Raw genomic sequence first — 22,802 nt, 5'->3', positions numbered from 1 at the left:
CTTTAAAACATTAAAAAAAAGAAAAGAAAATTAATTCAAAAATTTTACTATTTACTCCCAGAAATATTTAACAAGGAAAACAATTACCTCCTGCTTTTCTCCTAAAAGAGGCAATCGATGCACAGAATCCCCAGAAAAGCTCTATGAAAGAAATATAAAACTAAAATTAAAGGTATGTAATAAAAGTATATTTCTAAATTCATAAAAATGGTTAAAGCAAAACATGTTAAAACAGTAAGTATAATAACACTAGAGGCCCAGTGCACGAATTTGTGCACAGATGGGGTCCCTTTGGTTGGCCTGCAGGGATTGGGCCGAAACCCACAGTCCAACGCCACTTGCAACTCCCACCTGCTGCTCCCGCTCATCCCGACCCCAGTGTGCCTGCCATGGGCTTGTGTCCAATCAGATATATGCTTTGGATGGAGGAATCTTATAGTTCCCCATCATTCTGCAGATAAGGAAAACGTGGCTCAAAACTACAAAGCTTTGGATTTGAACCTAAGGTTCCTACCTCTTTGGTCCACTGCTCCTTCCACCACAACACACTCCCTGGCTATAAAAAACCTACTCTAATTATAACATTTATCTTTCTTACTAGTTATCAGCAGTTGAGGCATTTTCCTTCCTGAGTATTTAGAGCACATATTTCAACTCTGTTACATTAGACTGAGGAGAGGAAACCTTACCAATAGGGGTATATGCCGACACCCTGGAAAGATTATAGCAGATCTAAAATTAGGGAACTTTGGGCAGCAGTATAAATAGGTAGCTTTCCCAATCAAATCCAGCAAAGGCCAAATGATTCTCCTAGCCAGGGGGATAAATTAGGAGAACAAACAGAAAACCCCCTACTCAATATCACATTGTTCCTAGTTTTCTTTTTCTACCATTCTTTCACCATTACAAGGTATTTTCTTTTTCTCCAAGTCCATAAAATCTAAGTTATAAGAACTCAATCTTTACAGTTCAATTATCAATTACTTCATTTGCTTATTACTAACTATTCCTTAAAGCCTTATCAATAAACTACTTCTAGTAACTAGACAGAAAACCTAGCTCTCCATGAACTTCCTTGCCTCTTCAAGGAAATTTGCTAAATATTCTGAAGCAATATTTAAATTCAGTAAACACAAAGCAAAGGCTATAATTACAGTAACTATTTTAACACCTATAAGATATATAATTTTTGTTTAAAAATTTGTGTCTAATCTTATTTCTAAGAGAAGATAATTTTACAATATAAATCCCACTTATATGTGTAAAATTCAACCCTTTCACTTCAGGTCTATAGCAGTAAAATCTAAAAATGCTGACTTTTCTGGGGATATACCAATTAGATGAGATGACAAAATAATTAAAAATTGGGGGTTTCAAATGTCCATCAATGGATAAACAAGATGTGTTATATATGTACAAGGAAACATTATTCAGCCTTAAAAAGGAAAGAATTTCTGGTACACACTATATGGATGAACCTTGAAAACACTTCGTTAAGTGCAAGAAGCCAAACAAATATTGTTATGATTCTACTTCTGTGAGGTATCTAGAATAGTCAAATTCATGGAGACAGAAAGTAGAATAGTTACCAGGAACATGTGTCTAGATATTATTGTTTAAGCATTATAAAGTATCATTTAGGAAGATGAAAAAGTTCTAAAGATGTTTAGTGGTTATAGTTTCAAAACAATGTGAATGGCGCACTTAAAATGATTACAATGGTAAATTTTATGTTATGTATCTTTACCAATATAAAAAAAAATTGGGGGTTTGCTTTTTACACACAAAGTACATCCTCTTTTATGATGAGAAATTATGTGACTGACTATGCACCAATCAAAACATGCTTCTAACTTATTTCTGTGAGAAGATCGAACAAGGGAGCAGGAAATAGATATCACCAAAAATACAGGCATTACATTTTTCATTTTTTTCTATTTCCCTCCCACCACTACCAAACATTACCTGTGCCTTAAAAAGTTCACTACAGTTCTGGAACAATTTTGATGATGTTTGATATTTCCCAGACAAGCCCTTTTTTTCCCTAAGGTCTTCCAAATATTTCTCCATATCTCCTGTCTGGAAAAATAAAGAAATACAAAGTATTTAACTTACTTTCACAAGTTAAGATATTTAAAACATATAGATCACCTATTATACAAATATAGTTTGGGGTTTACTATTTTAAAAATTAACAGCAGATAAAAACTCTATATAATAGTATCCTAGACTCTAATAGTGTTAGACTCTAAAGAAAGGGTAGGTCCTCTAAAAATTCTAGCAAAACTGGGAAACAGACTCTAGAGGGTTTTGTTACAAGAAAATATATTTATATGATTTTTACAATCTCAACAGATGCAGAAAAATCACTTGTCAAAAGTCAACATCCGTTCATGATTAAAATTCTTAGCAAACTAGGAATAGAATGGAACTTCATCAACTTGATAAAGGCCATCTACCAAAAAGCTACAGCTAACATCATGCGTAACAGTAAAAAACTGACTGCTTCTTCCTTAATATCAGGAACAAGACAAGGATAGCCACTCTTACTACCATTACTCAAAATCAGACTGGAGATTCTAGCCAGACCAATAAGGTAAAGAAAAGAAAAGGTAAACAGATTAGAGGGGGAAAATGGGAGAAAGGGTACCATAAAAATAATATAGCTGCCCTAACCGATTTGGCTCAGTGGATAGAGCGTCGGCCTGCGGACTGAAGGGTCCCAGGTTCGATTCCGGTCAAGGGCATGTACCTGGGTTGCGGGCACATCCCCAGTGGGAGGTGTGCAGGAGGCAGCTGATCGATGTCTCTCTCTCATCGATGTTTCTAACTTTCTATCCCTCTCTCTTCCTCTCTGTAAAAAATCAATAAAAATATTTAAAAAAAAATAATATAGCTAACAAATATGAAGATAGAGGGATGTGAGGTAAAATAAGTACATGGGTTTCTTCAACTTTGATAGCTGTAAATCTTCCCCCTCCTGGTTTTATTGAGATATAATTGTATATATGTATTGAAATAAATGTCACAATAAATTTGGTTAACATTCATCACCTCAAAAATACATGTACATATTTAAAAGTTACTTGACTAAATTAACACCACCTATGAAAAGATATACTTGTGCCCATAAGCTAAGATAGAGCACAGAATTGTTGTAGCCATTAATAGCCCACTGCTGATACTCTCTGAAAACATTCCATTTTTGTGGCTTCCCTAACTAGTTCTGTGTATTTTTCTCAGATATCTACATGCCTAACCTCACCCTCTTTTTTCTAAGGTCCAGTATCACATCTCTATCTGCTTGTCATTTCCATAATTTTGTCCCATGACAAAATAACTTTTACATTCTTAACTTATACTACCTATGAAGACTGGATCTGCTAAGCTCCTGACCAATTTTATCAAAAGTTTCAAATATATAAAGTTTTTAACTGTAAATGCATTAGTAATTAATTAGGAGAAAAAGATCAGCCAACAATATTTCAAATTATATTTTGATATTATCATCACTCTAAATTCTTCAGTGCTTTAGTCCTCCTCCTATTAATCCTACCCAATGTTGTATAACAAATGCAAAAAAACAATTACAACACCACAAAAAGATAATTTAAACCCTAATATTAGGCAGAGATTTAAAATGTTTATGGTTTGAAAAACTGATTGAATGGTAGATATTTTTAAGACCAGTCAGATTATCTTTGAAAAGAAACCTCAAGAATAGTAGGAGAAATGTAATAAAAAAAAATTTTTTTAAGAAAGAATGAAAAAGGCCTAAAAAAAATCCATACTGGAACCATAAATCTTCAATGCTCAAGTACAGTGCACAATGGTAATTCTGAAAGTATGGTCCATAGACCCTTTCATTTATGAGGTCTAAGAGGTCAAAACTATTCCCTCCCCCCTTCCTCCTCCTCCTCTTCTTCCTCATCGTATGTTATTTGCCTTGCCATCATCATCATCATCATGTTATTTGCCTTGTACTAATAGCGCAAAAGTAATGATGAGTAAACTGCTGCCCCTTATCAGGAACCAATGCAATGGCACCTAACTGTACTAGTACTCATTGTACTCTTCACAGTAACAAACTTGCAGTTGTGTTTTTTTAATATATTTTATTGATTTCAGAGAGGAAGGGAGAGGGAGAGAGAGATTGAAACATCAACGATGAGAGAGAATCATTGATTGGCTGCCTCCTGCACGCCTGACACTGGGGATAGAGCCCGCAACCTGGCTACGTGCCCATGACCAGAATCAAACGCGGGCCCCTTCAGTCCGCAGGCCAACACTCTATCCACTGAGCTAAACCAGCCAGGGCAAAGTTGCAGTATTTTTTTTTAAATAAAGCTAGTTTTATGTAAGAATGTCCTTGATGAAGCAGTAATCATCATTGAAGTTATTAAATCTGAACTTTAAAAAAATTATTTATTGACTTATGAGAGAGAGAGGAATGCGGAGAGAGAGAAGGATGATATATATATATATAGAGAGAGAGAGAGGGGGGGGAGGGGTGGTGGGGGAGAGAGGGAGGGAGAGGGAGAGGGAGAGAGGAGAAACATTGATTTGTTATTCCACCCATCCATGCATTCATTCATTGATCTGTATATGTGCTCTGACCAGGGATCGATCCACAACCTTGGTTTACTGAGACAATGTTCTAACCAACTGAGCTACCCAGCCAGGGCTTAAATCTGAACCTCTGAGTACATGCCTTTTTAATATTCTATCAGACAAAATAGGAATGTGCAAAATACTATAAATGATTGTGTCAAGATAAAGCACTTTGCAATTGTTTTAACTTACAAGCTAAACTGTCTACTTTTTTCATTTACTTGAAAGAATGACTGACAAACAAGTTATTCAGACTTGGTTAGTTGGAAGATATTTTCTTGAAAATGGGCAAAGGGAAGCTGTCACTTCAAGGAAGACAACTGACAGTAGTATTGCCAATGATAAAATTTAAATTTTCAAGTAAAAACTGGAATTTTGGAAAAATTGGTATCTGCCTCACCATGAGCTTAATAACTTCCAATACTTAAGGAGGTTCTGATGAAACTGAAGGGTGATACTGATAAAAATAATTTTGAGTTAATTGTAAAATGAGTAAATATTGGGAAAGTTTATATAATTTAACCAACCAATATTTTCTAAATGACCAATGAATGATGTTACAAAATCAAAGATGGGTAAAAGTCCATTCAAAGTAAAAACATACCAATTTAATATAACAGAATAAAAAAAAAAGTTCACGGACATGGTTTCAGATTCCACATTACCACGAACCTTTATGAAATTCCACTTGTTACATTTGGGCATTGAATCAAAGAACAATATCCACAATTAACTGAAAACATTTTTAAAATACTGTTCCCCTTTTCCGACTACATATCTGTGTAAGCCTACAGTTTGTGCATAGACTTCAACCAAAATGACATTGAAACAGACTGAGTGAAGGATATAAGATTCCGGCTGTCTTCTACTATACCAGACATTAAATAAAGAGATTTGCAAATATACAAAATAATACCACTCTTCTGGTGGTTTTTTAAGTTTTTTATTAAAAATGTTTTATAACATGCAGTGAGTTTATTATTGCTGAATAAATATTTCTCTATTTTCTCATTTTTCTTTTTAAATATGGAACACTTCACCAATTTGCATGTCATCCTTCTACAGGAGCCATGCTATCTTCTCTATATGGTTCCAATTTTAGTATATGCGCTGTCAAAGTGAGCACAGTTTTAATTTTTAATATAAATACAATATGAACAAAGGCGTTTTGGAGTCTACCTAATATTTTAAAATGTAACAATTCTGAGACTACAAAGTTTGAGAACTGCTGGCAATTAACTACGCCTGCAACTTGGGAAGCATGGACTCTAATTTGTTTTTCTCCCCCATGGTTTCATGACACTCCTTCCTCTCTTGGATTAGGACCTGACGATCTCTAAAGTCCAAGAAAAGTCTGTAATTTTATGTTCCTTACCTTGAAGTTGTAGATTTCATTGTAACAATCAGCACTTTTTAAATACCAGGTTATATTCAAAGATACATCACAAGGTTCTCCATCAACTATAAAAGAAGAATCTTTGTGAATAAAAGATAAACCCCACCACCCCACTTATTTTCTGCTAAAATGAGATATTCATAGGCCATCTCTTCTCTGCACAGAAGGTAATGAAGTAATACATGCAAAAAGAACTGGATATTCTTCGTATAAAATTAAGTTACCCACAAAAAGAAAAAGCAGTTAAGCAGTTTTTAAACTTTGAAACTGTATCTACTTTTATGCTTTAAAACCTTGAAAAATCTGGAAATAATAAAGCAGTTCTAAGTTAAAACCAGTCTTCTATTATCATCCAAATATTTATTGAGCAGCGCACTTAAATACAGTGCTACATGGCACTGTGATAGGCCAAAGATGGAAATAGGAAGGGAAAAATTAGTAAAACCTTTAAAAAGACTCCATTCTAGTTGGAGAGATAAGGAATAACAACATTAGACATATCACAAGGCAATATTCAAAATAGTTCCACCAAGGAGAAAATTCATGATTTAAACCTTGAAAGATACCAAGATTGGGTAGGAAGAACTATGAATAAAAAGCAAACCTGGCTGGGGAAGGTAGAAAATAGCAAAAGCAAAAATAAAAGAATATTAGATTCTTTTCAAAACCCACCTTAAGAGAAACCTCAAGGAACCTTACGAAATCATAAAAGCCTCATTAACTTAGTCGGGAACACAATATTCTAGTGGACCAAGGCATTGTAAGATTTGGAAGTGATTCGCTGTCTGGGGGGGAAGGAGGGTCAACATTACCTTTTACTTTGCTTCTTGCTATAGAAGGGAAAATATACTAGAAATTCCAACTTTATGCAAACATGACAAATAAACATGACTGTACCTAGGAACCTATTTTGGTTCTAACAAAAGCAGCATACCTAAAGTTATAACCTTTCACTTTTCTTTGTTTTAAATTGGTTTTTCAAACTAATGTTTAAATGACACAATTTTACAAGGTTCAATTAAAATACACAAAAATCTGATGTGCTGAACAGAATTTATGGGAATGATAAAAGGATAGTGCTAGCTTGCTATGAACTACTCAAAAGAACCATACAGAGACAGGATTAATTAAATAAAAGCCGGTAAGAAGTACCCCTAGCCCGATTGGTGTGGCTCAGTGGTTGAGCATCAACTGTGAACCAGGACAGGGTACATGCCCAGTTGTGGGCTCTATACCCAGTAGGGGGCATGCAGGAGGCAGCCGATCTATGATTCTCTGTCATCATTGATGTTTCTATCTCTCCCTCTCCCTTCCTCTCTCTGAAATCATTAATAAAATAAAATAAAATAAAATAAGTAAAATAAAATAAAATAAAACAAAGAATAAAGCTTAAAAAAAAAGAGAAGTGCCCCTAAAGAGGAGATTTGCAAGGAAACTTGGCTGCAAAAATACTACTATTTATGTTTAAAAAAACACCAGTTAGAACTTTGAATGGGTGGCTTTAAGAAATCATGAAAATGGTCCTGCCAGTTTCATGGAAAGCTATAAAACACACCCACAAAAATATAAGATCAGAGACATGGTAAATATGAGAAAGCAAAGAAGTGAAAAATAATGTAAATTTTAAGGAGCTGCAAATGCTCCAAAAACAATGAAATATATGTAGCTTCAAAATATGTAGCTTGTGTAACTTGGCAAAACACCACTAGATCAAAAAACAGGTGAGAAAAGACTGTACACAATAAAAGTAAAGAATAGCATACAGGCTGTAAGGACAGAAAAAGCCCTTTCCTTTTCTTTGCTTTGGCCTTCCACAATTTATGAAAAGCAACCTGGTAATTAAACCCCAAGATTATTGGCTCCTCTGATTCAAACTGCAGGACAAGATAAGCTACTCTCAAGGCTACATTCTTGCATCTCCCTCCTCCTCCCTGCTATTTTAACAACAAAGGAATAATTCATACCAAAGTAGTCTCTAGTTAGTAGAAAAGTTCCTTTCCCTACTCCCCTTCAAACAAGCCTCTTTTGAACTCTTCATTAACTTTTGTTCTAAGCATGTTTTACAGAGGTGGAAAAAATACTGATAAGACACCTCCTTAGGACATCTGCCAGACTGTCTCCTGGAAAGCAAACTAACTTTTCAAGACAACCTGCCCTGGTATCTGCTCAACTTCAACAGAATCCCCCCCTCCCTTTCTTGCAATAGCCACTGCTTAAAAGAGCAAGCAACCATTGGTTCCCAGCCTTGTACTGACTGGCCCTTTGCTCCCTGGGAAGTAAAAAAAAATTTCCTCTCTGCATCTCTTCTTCTAACTGTGAATTCTTTCACAGCCCTAGTCACTAGCCAAACCACAACACAGACTGTCAGACAAAAGATAAAACACTGCTACCCCTAAAAGCTACTCTAATCTAGTAAATTAACCTCATAAGAAAGACCAGTGTGTCAGAGTAGATTTGATTTAAATCAAATTTAAGTCATTTATCAGGAGATTATATTGTCCTCCTTCAACCCCAGTAAATCAACTAGAGAAAGGTCCTTCTCTATCACTTCCCTGCTGTCTCAAATAGTGCCTGGCACATAGTAAGTTTTTAATAACTACTTACTAAATTATTAAAAGGATAAAATCATGAAACTATGACTTCCAACCTTGCACTTCTTGGAGATATCCATAGAAATATACATGGATGACTTAGATTTTTATCCTTGATCTTGAAATAGAGCTGCCTATGTTCTCTAAAATAAAGCCAGTTTCAGAAATAAAAGGAAGCTTTTCTTTAATGCACAATGGGATATTCTGGATTCAGTGGTTTTAAAACTGGACAGACTGGTTTTGTTCTACATAACCCCTATTTCCTAATAAAGAATATCTTTGAGTTTCCTCTTGCAAAGATCCAAGTGGTAAAATACTCCTTTTGCAAACAAAAGATAAACTATACATATTCATTCACAGCCAGTGATCTGACAAACCTACGTCATATGTTCAGTAAACATCCATCAGGCACACAAAAGCAAAATCGGTATTGTCTGTATAACTCAGAACAGATTAAAACACCATGCCAGCAATCAACCAACATAATCTAACGATACAGCTGACCCTTGAACAACATGTTCTGAACTGCATGGGCCCATTTATACATGCCCTTCCCCCCCCCCCCCCCCCAATAAATACCCGTATTGCTTTCAGCAGCAGCTAGGAGTCCATGGATGCAGAGGGCTGAATGTATGCATTGATCTATGCCATTTTATATAGGAGACTTGATCCTTTGATTTTAGTATCTGTGGGGGTCCTGGAACCAATCTATCGCCCAGAGATACTGAAGAACAACTTAAGTTTTGGGGGAGTCAAAAGTTACACATGGATTTTTTACTGTGTGGGGAGTCGGAGCCCTTGACCCCCTCATTTTTCAAGGGCCAACTGTATAAACACCAGAAAAACAAGAAAAAAAAAAAAAGCAAGTTCACACAAGTAAATATTCTGAAGATTATTCAGTGAAAGGACATTAGTTATACCACATATGTTAATTCCTAGATAGTGGACTATTAAATTTCAGAACTTATATTGAGAATAAGTCAATAGAGGTAGAAAAGAAGTCATTTAAAAGTTTAAAGATCACTCAAAAACTCAAACAAAAACTTCATGAAATGCAAAAACTCACATTTCAGGAAGATAGTGGTATTTTTGAAGAGGATCTTTCCAAAACTAAAATAATTTTTTCCCTGAAAAGATAAAGGAGAAAGGTAATTAGCATGAGAACTCCCAAGGTAAAATATAAATAGTATAAAAACCTAAATTTATAAAATGTTGAAGTTTATTTTCTTAACAAAAAAAGGCAACTATAGCCTCCCTTTTAGTAAAATTCCACGATATCCAAACTGCAGGATTTTGAAGCTTCGTACAGACATGATTCCTCCCCCCCCACACACTCCCTCAGGCTATAAGGCAAGTACTCTAGAAGGAAGACTGCAAGAAATCCCAACTTAAATCGTCACAGGAGGTACTCCGTAATCAGCTCATCCCCTTTACCCACTCATCACTGGCCAAAATAACCAATCATAAAAAAAAAAAAAAAAAGAAAGAAACTATTCAACGAGAAGATAGCCAGATTTAACTCATTTTAGTAACAAGTAAACACCTAAATTTAGAACCTAAAGTTCTCCACCAAATGAACAAAAACTATCATGCTTGCCATATAAAATCTCAAGTAAGTTTTGGACATTTCAAGCAGTGAGCAGAGCAGAAAGAAACAAAAAGGCCACCGTGGTTTTAGTAGTACTCATACTTTTCCGCATCTCCTACCTGCATCTGATTTTTGTCTGCTCACAGGACGATAGCTCTTATTCAAATTAAGTTTAAAAAGGGGGAAGGGGACAGATAGAAAAGGTAAACCTATCTAGTTAACTGTCCAAAAGAAAGACTAGCCTTATTACCATATCAAATTTTAGAATACTATGTCTTCCACTTTAGCCATTCTAATATTACAATACATTTTGTTAATGCCTAGGGTTCCTAATCACACGGCAAAACTTAGACTAACCATTTCAAAGTTCAAACGAAATCATACAACTTCGTACGTAAAACTATCCAGCAACAAAAAAGTGCAGAGGGGAGGAAAGAAAGACGCCTATTTACATATCCCTCTTCTCCAACCCGGGGTCCCTGAATTCTGTAAAACTTCAGCTGGAAGGGAAACCACTCCCGACCTACACATCACGTCTACCTGTCTCAAGCCAGGCACTGAAAGTTCTCTGACTTGGCTACGAAACCGTTCGCCACTCCTCTGCACTCCTGGTGTGGCCCTGACACTCCTGCTCATCTACAGAAATTCACGGCTTTCCGCTCCAGGGAGGTGGGCCCCAGCGAAGCAACTACATTCCCGGCGATCCCACCCCTTTGGAAGCGGACTTTTGCAAAACCTTCATGGACCCCTTGGGCCGCCGTAGCCCCACCCCTTGCTCCTCCGGGCTCAGTTGCTTCGGAACACTCACCGACGGTACTGGAATGTGCCACTTGGACCGATCGGCAGCAGCGACGGGTACCGGTCCTGCGCCCAAAAGCGACAATGGGGACGGTTGACCCCCTAGAAGAAGAATGACAGGCAGCACCTGAAGCCACGCAGCCGCCGCCATCTTCACAGCCTTGGAGCGTCTACCGACAGCATTTCACCTTCTTCCGGCTCGTCCCGCCCTCTTCCGGCTCTGCTGGGGAGGGGGGCGGGGGCGGGGGTCGGATCATCCGGGTCTTCGCAGCCTCGCGAGGTTCGTTTGTTTTGCGACTCAGCGGCCCCTCCCTCCTGATGTCGTCACTGATCGGTGCGAGGCTTTGGGGAAACTGCGCAGGCGTCGTTCTGTCATAACCTGGTCACCTTGGTGAGTTAGGATGGTCTCCAAAAGCCACCCCGCCTCAGTCAGCTCTTCTCTCTCCCAGCCCTGCACAGGTTTGGGGACGAGGCAAACACCCCATTAGTGTTTGGTTCTCCCCCTCCTGTTAGTTCCTGCCCCTTATCCCGTCTAAGTCAAAGTCAGACTTCAGGGTCAGAAGTCCGGGAAAGCCGTCGTAATCTGGCTGCCTGTTTAGGGTCTAGTAGTGAGTTATCAGTGTCTAGAGTTAATTAAGCAAAGACTGGAATTTGGCGGTGGTGCAGTATAAGCGATTCCTAAACTGGAGAATATAATATATAACCTCTTTAAAAAGCCTCTTCTAGCCCTGAAAAGTATGACGCTACTGTGGAGTCTGGGTGGAGAACATAAAGCTCCAGCAAAGACCTGGCCGGCACGTCCCACTCAAAATTTAAGACGGGGAGGGAGTGGGTCGGTTTTCTGTATATGGCGTGATCGTCACTGAGATAGACCTGCAGAAGCTTCGCCACAATCAGGCAGGCCATCTAGGTACTTCCTGGCTTTCATGCTCTCAAAATTGTCATCCGCTAGAACTCTGCGTACACGCCCCCTCTGCTGCAAAGACAGTTTTGGTTTCTAACGAAAGCAGTTTCTCATGGGCCACTCATTACCAAGAAAAAATTGCCAAATAAAGTAAGTCTCTATAGAAACACTCGGCTGGGCCTGGGAATTCCAGGAGGAAGAGTCGAATTGTCACTCCTTAAGTATTTGGAGGGGACTCCCATTTCCCAGAAACTTGACGATGGTGAAGTGCTGGTGATAATTTAGAAAGAGGGCTATCCCCGTTTTGAAAAGGTCGCCCAGGGACTTGGACAGAGAGCCTGGAGCCTGTGAAGTGACTTGGAAACCATGGAAGTATCCGAAAAAGAAGAAATCAGGTAAAGACGGAGCGATCCTGCAGGGACTGACTCCAGGGCCCAGGGAGACAGGGGATAATAGATAGTATCTGGAAGGCCTGCAAGCAACATTCTGGCTTTGATGTTTTTATTGTTTGATTGCACTTCTTATTTGCATGCTTTATATTTGTGCATTTACTCCATCGGGTTTTGTTTTTTTCTCACTTCCCTGGGGATTAGTTGATATTAATAGCTAGACCTTCATAAAATATTTTCAGGATGGTTAACAAAACTGGAAGAGTTGTGATCAGAATTCTAACACATGAATTTCAAGCATCTTGCTTACAAAGTTCCGCTATTCCCACCTTTTCCCAAGTCATTCTTCAAAGCTGGAAACAGAAAGCTGCCAATTTCTTAATCTTTGCACACTTAATTAAAAGAAACAGTAACATAGACTGAGTCAGTGAGGGATTTGATTACTTCCACGATAAATCATTTTTTAGTATGGCCAAGTATATCTGTTTGGACTTGTTTTCATATTTTGAAATTGGTGTTCAATCACAGCTTTAATCATGGATATGCTGACCATAGCTGCATTCAGCCACATCTCTGCATGGAATCCAATGTTTTCCCCCCTTTATACCTTGTAGTTGTTACTGGGCATATGTTAAATACATAATCTCAATTAGCAATATATATATACACATTTTGTTCATGTTCTAGTCCAGAACCAGCTTTTCTGGAAAGTTGGTCTTATAAAACACTGATACCTAGATTGTCATCATCATCGTAAAAAGCTAAAGATTTTTCTTCTACACCTGTTTCTCTTCTTATTCTAGCACCTTGCACATAACTCCATTGTAGCATTTGTCAGGTTGATTTGTGATTGTTGGTTAGGTTCTCACAGAAATCATGGACACGGTCTTTAGTATCTTTCTCAGAACCCAGCGTTTAGTAAGAATATTCTGAAAATATTTTGTTGAATAAGTAAATGGATGGATTGGTTTTTGTTTGTTTGATTTGGGTTTTTGTGTTTGTTTTTGCTCCTTAAGATTTTATTGTTCTATTCATAGCCTTCACTAATTATTTTATTTTATACATTTAATTTATTGGGGTGATATCTGTTAATTAAATTATATAGGTTTCAGGTGTACAATTATATAATACATCAACTGTATATTGTCTTGTCACCACCCCAAGCCAAGCCTCCTTCCATGACCATTTTTCGCTCATTATTTTCAAAGAACCCTTCCTCATAAGTGACAGTGCTCTTTTTCTACTGCTTTCAGAGTAATCCCGGAACTTCATGTTTTGTTCTTTACCATGGATGATTTCTAAAAGGATCTCATACTATAGCACATATTACTGTGTTATGTTATGGCCATGACACAATTTTGCATTGCAGAGGTTTACTTCTCATGTTCATACTATAGATAGAGAGGTACAAATAATGGATTCACAAACCCTATGTAAAATAACTCTTAAAAATATCTGTTTATTTAGTGTTGAAGATGAAGCTGTGGATAAAAACATTTTTAAAAACTGCAGCAAAATTGCTTTCTACAGGTAAGGAGAAGAAATTAATTCCTTAGATCAAAATATTTCTGACATTATTTCAAAACTGATGTTTAATAAATTTTGAGAACTGATAGGCTTTATAAGGAAAGAACCAATTAGGAAATTTGGTGGTTAAGGAATTTATCTCAGACATGTGCCTTTAACTTTATATACTTACTACTGTAGTATTTTTATCTTTATTGTTGAAAGTATTACAGATGACTACTGAAGTATTTAAACTTTCAGTAAATAGGTAGCTTATTTTAAAAGTCAAAGTATTTTAAATGATGTTAAAACTTTGTCTTTTAATAGATAATACATTTCCATGGTTCAAAAATCAAATAATATGAAAAGATATACATTGAAAAGTTATGTTCATTCCTGTTCCCTTACACCCAATTCCACATCTTGTCCTTGTAACCAGATTAATTTCTTATTTATCCTTCCAGTAATTTTTGTGACTGCATATATTCTTATATCACCATTCTTATACCAAGTAGTTTTCTACCTACTATTATGTACCTCTTTTTTTTTTGCTTCATAGTTTATTCTGAAGAGCTCTGCATGAGTATATGGGGATTGTCCTCTCTTTTTACAGCTTTATAGTATTCCATTGGGTAAATATACTATAATTTATTCAGTTTTTCTCATATGGGTAGGCTTTGGGGCTGTTTTGATATAATAGCTCTGCCACAATGAAAAGCTATACATATGTCATTTCCTACACATGCAAGCGTATTTATAAGATAAATTTCCTGGAGTGGGATTACTGGATCAAAGAGTAAATGTATTTGAAATTTTAGCTATTACCAGTTATCCCTCCATAAGACTGTATCATTTTTTATTGCCATCATCACTATATAAGATTGCCTGTTTCCCTAGAGCCTTATGTGATCCTGAAAGTATCACATATTACAACTTCCTAATTTATTCACACTACTCTGGAGGAAGAAAATTCTATCATTTTAATTTGAACAAGTACCTTAGAGGGAATTGTATAGTGAACTCCTGGTCACCTTGTTAAACCACTGGATTATGTTGATTTCTACGAGAAATGACTGAGTTTCTATTAAAGTGTACATTTCATGGAAAGAGGGAGTGAAATTAATAAGCTAATAAAAGTCATCTATGAAAACTGCCCCATCTTCTCAGTAAAGAGGACAAAGGACCATCTTTTAGTAGTGTTATGTTATAAACACTTTTATTAGTATTTTTCTTGTTACTACTAATTTTATTAGCACTCTAATAACAAAGTACTCCTGTTAGTACTTTATTGGAATAGTATTACTGTCTGTGCCTAATTCACTTACTATCATAGTAAATTTTAATGACTTGTCCCTAGTAATATAGTCTATTGAATGTTGACAGTCACAAATAATGCTCAGGCATCTGTACACTTCACATCTGTAGGCGTCAGAAACAGCAGCTCTCCAAGAAGTCCACCTATCAGGCATTACTAGACTCAGTCACAACAGGCAAAGACAGCACCAGGTTCCAAATCATCAATGAAGCAACTAAGGTGAGATACAAGTATTTTCTACAAAGAATTATTTATTTCTACATTTATTTGGGTTCAATGAAGTAAATTTCCACAAAGGCTAATTAAAACTATGTATGTTTTAAAAATAAACTTTGTTAGGGAAGTACTATAAACTTCTTCATATCTAATTAATATTACTTTAAAAGTAACATGAATATCAATAGTATAGGTTACCTGTATATCAGATGCTTTCCTAGATGTGTTACAAATGTTATTTCCTCTTAAGTAGTCTTCATATTACATCTCAAAGGCTTTTCATATTATCCCCAATTTTCAGATAAGGAAATTAAAGTCTAAAAAGTCACCTGCTCAAAGTCACAGCTAGTAACTAGAATCTTTACTAGTGACAGCTACTGACCAGGATTTTCACCTGCATCTGTGGACTCTATCAAGCGATCATGCTCTTTCTGTCACTATTACACAACGTACAGCTGATCGTGCAGCCTGAGCATGGTACAGACTCAGTGAGTGTCCAAACCTCAAATTGTGGGTGGGCAAGAGGAGCAAGGGACTGTGCAGTTGAAAAACCTAAGCCAGAAATTGCCCATCTCCTGAGCTGCTTCACTGCCAGATTAGTTATTATATACTGAAAAGATTAGAGCAGTATTATAGTCTAAGTTCATTTCCTCACCTGTCAAGTCACCAGACTACTTCAGATGGGCCAATACAGATGGGCTAGTTATAGAGGAAGGGCTGTGGACTGGGCTAGGAAGTATGACTATGCACAAATACCTGTTGCTCCCAACTTGACCCTCGTTTCCAGATCCTCTGCCATCTTGAAAGGCATCCTAAGCTTGTAAGGCCTCCCAGACCAATCTGGCTTAATTGGAAACTCATAAAACTGAAAGATATCGTTAAAACCATGTTGTCTAGGTCCCTAATAGCTTGGATAGTAACTCCACCCATTCACTAAAAAATACCAGTTCTGAGAAGCAGATGGAGACAAAATCCCCACTTTCACTGCGAAGCTGTGAGAGGTCTCCTGGCAACTATCATAGCTCTGGTTCTATAGTACCACACTGAGGAATCTCCTCTGAGAAGATAGAACAAAAACTACCCCACAAAACCTGGTTCTCTGTAACATTTGTAAGCCCTTTAATTTAGAGCCCCAACTTATTCTCAGATAGAAGGAGTAATTACACAATGAGGAAGGCTACCTTCTTATGAAGTGTTACAGATTTTAGCTTATTTCATAAGTGTGGAATTTTCTAACATAGCTTTCTTTTTTCTTTTTTAAATATATTTTTATTGATTTCAGAGAGGAAGGGAAAGGGAGAGAGAGATAGAAACATCAATGATGAGAGAGAATCATGGATCACCTGCCTCCTGCACGCCCCCTACTGAGGGTGGAGCCTACAACCTAGGCATGTGCCGTGACTGGGAATGGAACCATGACCTCCTCCTGGTTCATAGGTAGACTCTCAACCACTGAACCACACCAGTCGGTCTGACATAGCTTTCTTGCCTGAATTCAAAATAGAGACTGGAATCATATCAACAGTTCTGTGTTCTCTATCCCTGTTCCCTGTCCCCCACTTCTGCTTACTTAAGGATGTAGTTATGGTGGCAGTACACTTAGTTTATCTCTTTTAACTACACAGATGGGACGGTTATCCTTTCTCCAAAATTGAGTGCTGCTTCTTATACCACCCATTTTTTTTCTGGAAGAATTTGACCCCTTTGAGTTCTCAGCTCATGATATCCCTGAAGTTATAGATCCTCTACTGCTGATTGAATCTCCCAAACTATACATCCTTTTGTAGCCTAATCTGATAGCTGTTCATGGGGCAACACTAATTTCTTTCCTAGAGAGCCACCAGACATTTGTGTGTGGTCTAATTGCCTGACACCCAGCCAAACACCTCTATTCAGGGTCAGCAGAGACAGTTGGCTCCAGGAAATGCAAGGAATCCACCAGAGACCTTCCAGGAGGCATTAGGCCTCCTACCAAAAGTCAGGTACCTTTCCTGTCTCATTTTCTCTGTCATTGTTCATTTTCCTTCCTGTCCTGAGTGTGTCTAACCCTACAGAGTTGTAGATGCCATCCCTCTCCATCCTTGGGGAGGCTTATATTGAGCACCACCTGAACAATCCAGTGTCATGATGACACATGCTGAGGAAAAGTAAATGAGGCAAAAGCACCCTGTATACCAGGGTGGGCCAAAATGAAAATTCTCAATACAGCTTGATGCCCATACAGTTAATGGTAGATTCCCCACATACGGCCTTTTTCAGACTATAGATCAGTTTCTCTGCACACACCTCTCTTTGGATCCTGAAAATGTGAGGAATAATGCGGTTCAGATCAGGTGCTAGAACCAGAACCCACCAGATCTTGGATGTCTTCAATGGAAAAGAAACCACAGTCCAGGAGGATCCACAGGATCTCAGCACAAGACAGCACATGGCTCACAAGGGTCAAACTGAGGAGCCCAACAAGCAAAGACAAGTTATCCAGATGTCAGCAACATGGCTCTCAAGACAGAACTTCGAGGACCCCTTGAAACAGACCTCATTTTCAGGTATTGGAAATATCAGGGCTACATACCCTGATCTCAGGCAAATGCATGAAAATGTATATGTTTTGGGAGGTCACCCTGAAATTCTGAGCTGAACTCCATTTTAATGATATGACTGATAGTGATTTAAGACCTTATGCCCTCTGTCTGTTTGATAGGGACAAAAAAATCCAGCCAGTAATCTCTAAAGTTGTCTGAGCCTTGTATCTCGCTTATTGCATAGTCAAGGAGTCTCTGTTAGAGCTTGTTTCAGGGATGAGATTGGAGTTTTATGGTGATTTCACATTAGCCTATGGTATGGGTGTGGTCTGGAGGTTTAAAACAAGCTGCATATATCCACTTATTCAGAATAACAACTTTTTATTTGAGGTTCAGAGAAATAGAGCCCAAAGTGTAAGAGGATCCTATTCAGCTCACAGCTGTAGTTCTCAGATTTCACTGATGAGACAGATTCTGACAAAACCAGCACTCTTAGTGCCAGCCTCCCCCACACCTTTAAAACTCTTAAAGCAGTAGCCTTGTTAGCAAGATCCGTTGTTAAATTTTGAAATCCTTCTTCCCAATCTGCCTTTTAATAAGCAACCAGAAAATAACCAGGCTTCATTCAACAATATCTTAGTCAGCTCAGGCTACCATAACAAAATACCATAGAGTGGAGGTCTTAAAAGAAAAGGCATCTATTTCTCACAGTTCTGGAGTCTGGGAAATCCAAAACCTAGGTGTCTGTTGAGGACTCTATCCCTGGCTTATAGATTGTCACCTTCTTGCTGTATATTTACATGGTGGAGAGAGAGCCAACTTTCTGATCTCTTCATGTAAGGCCACTAATCCCATCATGACCCCACCCTCATGGCCTCATCTAAACCTTATCACCTCCCAAAGGCCCCATCTCCAAATAACATCACACTGAAGGTTAGAGCTTCAATACATGAATTTGGGGGGGACACACAATTCAGTCATAGCAAACATGATGTTTCTGGGACACAATAATCTATATATATAAAAGGTTAATATGCAAAGTGTCCCCACGGGAGTTTGCCTGGGAGACCAGGAGTTCTATCGCTATGATGTGCGCTGACCACCAGGGGGCGGTGCAGAATGAAGGAAGGCCCCAGCCGGCAGCCGGGGAAGGGAGGCCTCGGCTCGCAGCCAGAAGGCCCTGATCAGCCCTGATTGCCTGCCAGGCCTAGGGACCCTACCCGTGCATGAATTTCATGCACTGGCCCCTAGTGTTATAATACAAGCTGAAGTATTACCCTGTGTATTATCTCCAGGTCATGCTCTGGACATCTAGGCTTTGAAGAAGAGCTGGTTGCAGGTTCAAATGCATATATTTTCTCAATAGGGTCCCAGTGTAGTATCTTGCCTATTTCTGATGATAGAATAATAAGATAGATATTTAATAAAGAAGCTTACAGAAGAACATCTAAAAAGAAAAGAGTTATCAAGCACACCTGGACAGGCTAATTGTACTTGGAGAATGGGCATTAACCCAGCATGAACTTGATAACATTCTCCATAGAGAATCGGTGCTTGCAATAAACCAGCTGGCTGCAACTATGGAAGGGACAGTTGGTGCCCCACGGCAATTTAATTAAATCTTAGACCATTCTCTGCATCCCTGGAGGTCTTGATCAAGAGGTTATTGCTGAGAGAGGTTTTTGCTCACTCTTCTAGGCCTTTTAGGTTAACTGACAGCTTTTTTAGAACGGTTTTTTGTTGTAGTGGTTTCAGTTTTTTACCTTCAGTGAAAATTTGACCGGGATTGAAAAACAAAGAAGACCTAGTCTTATGACATCAGAGCAGGGAAATTTATGCTGTCTTCTGAGTCTAGCTAAAAAGCTATATCTTGTCTTTGACCTACTTCATATTGCTAATTTTGATGTTTTCTCATGACATGTTTACTTTCTTTTGCAGCCTGTTTGCAAGTTTTCAACAGAGACAACACTTCTAGCAGCTTCTCCAAGGATGAATGGATATATCTGAGCACCTCCATGAAGTAACCCCTTGCCTCTTCATCTAAGCCTGATGAAAATAGGACTTTGCCTAACCAGTTATCTCCTCAGCAGATGAGGCACAACTACCATTTTTTAACCAACACTGTTTCTGCAGAAATGGCCAGGAACAGGAAGCTAATTTGGAAACTGGCCAGACAATCAGAAGCACACCTAGACAGGCTAATTGTACTTGGAGAATGGGCATTAACCCAGCATGAACTTGCTAACATTCTCCATAGAGAATCGGTGCTTGCAATAAACCAACTGGCGGCAACTGTGGAAGTGACCGGTCAGTTGGTGCCCTACGGCAATTTAATTAAATCTTAGACCATTCTCTGCATCCCTGGAGGTCTTGATCAAGAGGTTATTGCTGAGCCCTGACCTGTTTGGCTCAGTGGATAGAGCGTCGGCCTGCAGACGAAAAGGTCCCAGGTTCGATTCTGGTCAAGGGCATGTACCTTGGTTGCGGGCACATCCCCAGTAGGAGGTGTGCAGGAGGCAGCTGATCAATGTTTCTCTCTCATTGATGTTTCTAACTCTCTATCCCTCTCCCTTCCTCTCTGTAAAAAATCAATAAAATATATTTTTTTAAAAAAGAGGTTATTGCTGAGAGAGCTTTTTGCTCACTCTTCTAGGCCTTTTAGGTTAACTGTTCCATATAGTGTAGTAGAGAGACCTGGTGCCAGAGGAAAAACAAGAACTCTGCCCATCAGGGAGAACTTGATGTCATAATTTCCCTTTTTAATACCCACTGCCATTTAAATGTGTGTTTTAGGGGCATTTGTTAACTCAGTCACAGTTTCTAGTAGTTGTGATTCCCAGTTCTGGGTGAACAAAAAGTTTTTTGGTTTCTTAAAAATATTTTTTTTTATCGATTTCAGAGAGGAAAGAACGGGGAGAGAGAGAGAAACATCAATGATGAGAGAGAATCATTGATTGGCTGCCTCCTGCATGCCCCCTACCAGGGATCGAGCCTGCAGCCTAGGCATGTGCCCTTCATCAGATTAAACCTGTGTCCAAAGGCCGACACTCTATCCACTGAGCCAAACCAGCTAGGGCAAAAAGTTTTGTTTAAATATTATTATGATCAAGCCACTACTTGAATACATAGTCAAGACTGTTTCTATTGCCATGATTTTTACAACCTGTCTGATATTTTTGCCCATATGGCCAAAAAAACTTGACTTATGGATGACAGACTACCAGGTTTTGTATTAAGTATGGGAGAAATCAAATAGGAAAAGGGAATTAATACTCTTTCCCAAACTATGAGAGGTAAACCTCTGAATAAAGGTTTATGAAAAAACAAGTAGAGACTTGTACTAAAAGGAACCTCCAAAATATATTCCTTTCTCTGAGGATTTATCTCATCTTCTCTGTATAGGTGGACATTTACACATCTTAAGTTCTTTAAAGGAGTAAAGCCCATGCTGTCTCACCTCATTTAAAATGTTATATATTTCTTTACTTATTTTACATGAATCCATCTTGCTGCAATTTGAGTGTAACTGCTACTATTATCTAAGTATTAACACTAAATAATTCTTAATTAATGTGATCTAACTTAAATATGTTAACATTTTTTCATTGTCATTTCCAATCATCACTAATAGAGGAAGAGAATGGATAATTTATTTGTATATTATTGTTTAATAAATGTCTAGACAGGTCCCTAGAGAAGAGCAGGAATATCTAGAAATTCTTAATGTTTTAGATAGAAGAATGAAACATTCATGTCCAGACTTTTTAAAATATATATTTTTTTATTGACTTCAGAGAGGAAGGGAGAGGGAGAGAAAGAGAGAGAAACATCAATGATGAGAGAGAATCATTGATGGGCTGCCTCCTGCACGCCCCACACTGGGGATGGAGCCCACAACCCAGGCATGTGCCCTGACCGGAATGGAACCCGGGACCCTTCAATCCACAGGCCAATGCTCTATCCACTGAGCCAAACTGACTAGGGCCAGACTTTTTGACACAGCAAGGTTTTGGTGGAAGAATTGGGCAATAACTGGCAGTTAAGAAGCCCAGGGAAGTGGTTCATAAACTGTCATCCACAGAGCCCTGAGGCTTCCATGGAGGTATCTCACACTCCATGCAGAGAGGGGAGGGGGCTTAAAGGTCGGGGTTGTGAGCTACGCCCCACTATCTTCAACCTGAATAGCTTTTCTTATTGAACTTCTGAGAGTCCACTACTGTTTAAAAAAATTTTAAGCCACTAAAAACCGCATGAAACAGATCATAGGAGCAAATGTATACTAAGGAAATTATGTGCTTGGAACATGAAGCTATGTTGGTGGTAAGAGATAAGATTGAATCTAGATATTGACCTTAAAAAGAGTTACCTAATTGGAAAAATTGGCTTGCTTAATTAAGTTAAAAAGACAACAAAATGGGGCTTTTTAAGTTTGGTTGCATAAGGTTATTGTGTAAAAGCAGGGTTATTGCTACATCCTCTCATATAATTCGGATTCTTTCCTGGGATGCAGCTTCAAGAACAAAACATACAGAGCAGTCTTTGGTTTTAAAAAAAATTTTTTAAGCGATTTCACTAAAATAGTAGGATTACTGAGTGCATAAATTAGACACAATTTGTTAATCATATATAGACAGACAACCCATGTACCCTCTGCTTAACTTTTTTTTTTTTTTGCCCATTTTTGCCTCCCAAAGTCCCTGAAGGCCCTGCTCAAGTCCGTCTTCCTCTGGAGCGATTTCCCAGAACCCCTCTCCTAGAATCATCATTAATATTCCCCTTCCTTGTTCTCCCACAGCACATTCCTTGTCCTTCTAGCTCATCATAAAATGCTTTATGTTTTCTATGTATGTTTTGTCTCTAAATTGCCATCTCCCTAAGAGTACAGCCATCTTTTTCACAACAAACAGCGCATCACAATATTAGATACCAAATAAATGTTAGTTGAATTGAATTTGGGAGGGCAATA

General features: G+C 38.2%; 2 protein-coding genes and 1 pseudogene across 6 annotated transcripts in view; 2 read left to right on the top strand and 1 right to left on the bottom strand.

The window, feature by feature from the left end:
- The window catches only part of TMEM87A (transmembrane protein 87A), a 49,062-nt gene extending 37,761 nt beyond the window's left edge, over nucleotides 1-11,301 (bottom strand). The window contains exons 1-5 of one of the 3 annotated variants that reach the window (XM_080645478.1): nucleotides 10,995-11,301; nucleotides 9,665-9,725; nucleotides 5,987-6,072; nucleotides 1,966-2,079; nucleotides 88-141 (exon numbers count right to left, since the gene is read on the bottom strand). In XM_080645478.1, coding sequence (XP_080501604.1) covers nucleotides 88-141; nucleotides 1,966-2,079; nucleotides 5,987-6,072; nucleotides 9,665-9,725; nucleotides 10,995-11,135 — 456 coding nt within the window. In that variant the 5' untranslated portion in view covers nucleotides 11,136-11,301. Of the gene's footprint in view, nucleotides 1-87; nucleotides 142-1,965; nucleotides 2,080-5,986; nucleotides 6,073-9,664; nucleotides 9,726-10,726; nucleotides 10,894-10,994 lie in introns of those variants that run through there. The other 2 variants (XM_080645480.1, XM_080645479.1) reach the window with 2 other exon arrangements.
- GANC (glucosidase alpha, neutral C) overlaps nucleotides 11,215-22,802 on the top strand; it is a 94,031-nt gene continuing 82,443 nt past the window's right edge. Inside the window, exons 1-4 of one of the 2 annotated variants that reach the window (XM_080645453.1) lie at nucleotides 11,215-11,375; nucleotides 12,201-12,283; nucleotides 13,745-13,807; nucleotides 15,209-15,317. In XM_080645453.1, coding sequence (XP_080501579.1) covers nucleotides 12,255-12,283; nucleotides 13,745-13,807; nucleotides 15,209-15,317 — 201 coding nt within the window. In that variant the 5' untranslated portion in view covers nucleotides 11,215-11,375; nucleotides 12,201-12,254. Of the gene's footprint in view, nucleotides 11,376-12,048; nucleotides 12,284-13,744; nucleotides 13,808-15,208; nucleotides 15,318-22,802 lie in introns of those variants that run through there. The other variant, XM_080645454.1, reaches the window with a different exon arrangement.
- Nucleotides 17,499-20,210, top strand: LOC308236143 (annotated as a pseudogene). The gene is made up of 2 exons (XR_013961672.1): nucleotides 17,499-17,860; nucleotides 19,775-20,210. The product of XR_013961672.1 is annotated as an uncharacterized misc_RNA (transcript).

Source organism: Plecotus auritus, assembly GCF_963455305.1.
Source record: "Plecotus auritus genome assembly, chromosome: 1".
Lineage (NCBI taxonomy): Eukaryota > Metazoa > Chordata > Mammalia > Chiroptera > Vespertilionidae > Plecotus > Plecotus auritus.
Note: the sequence above shows the minus strand (reverse complement) of the source record. Positions and strands in the feature narration are given on the sequence as shown.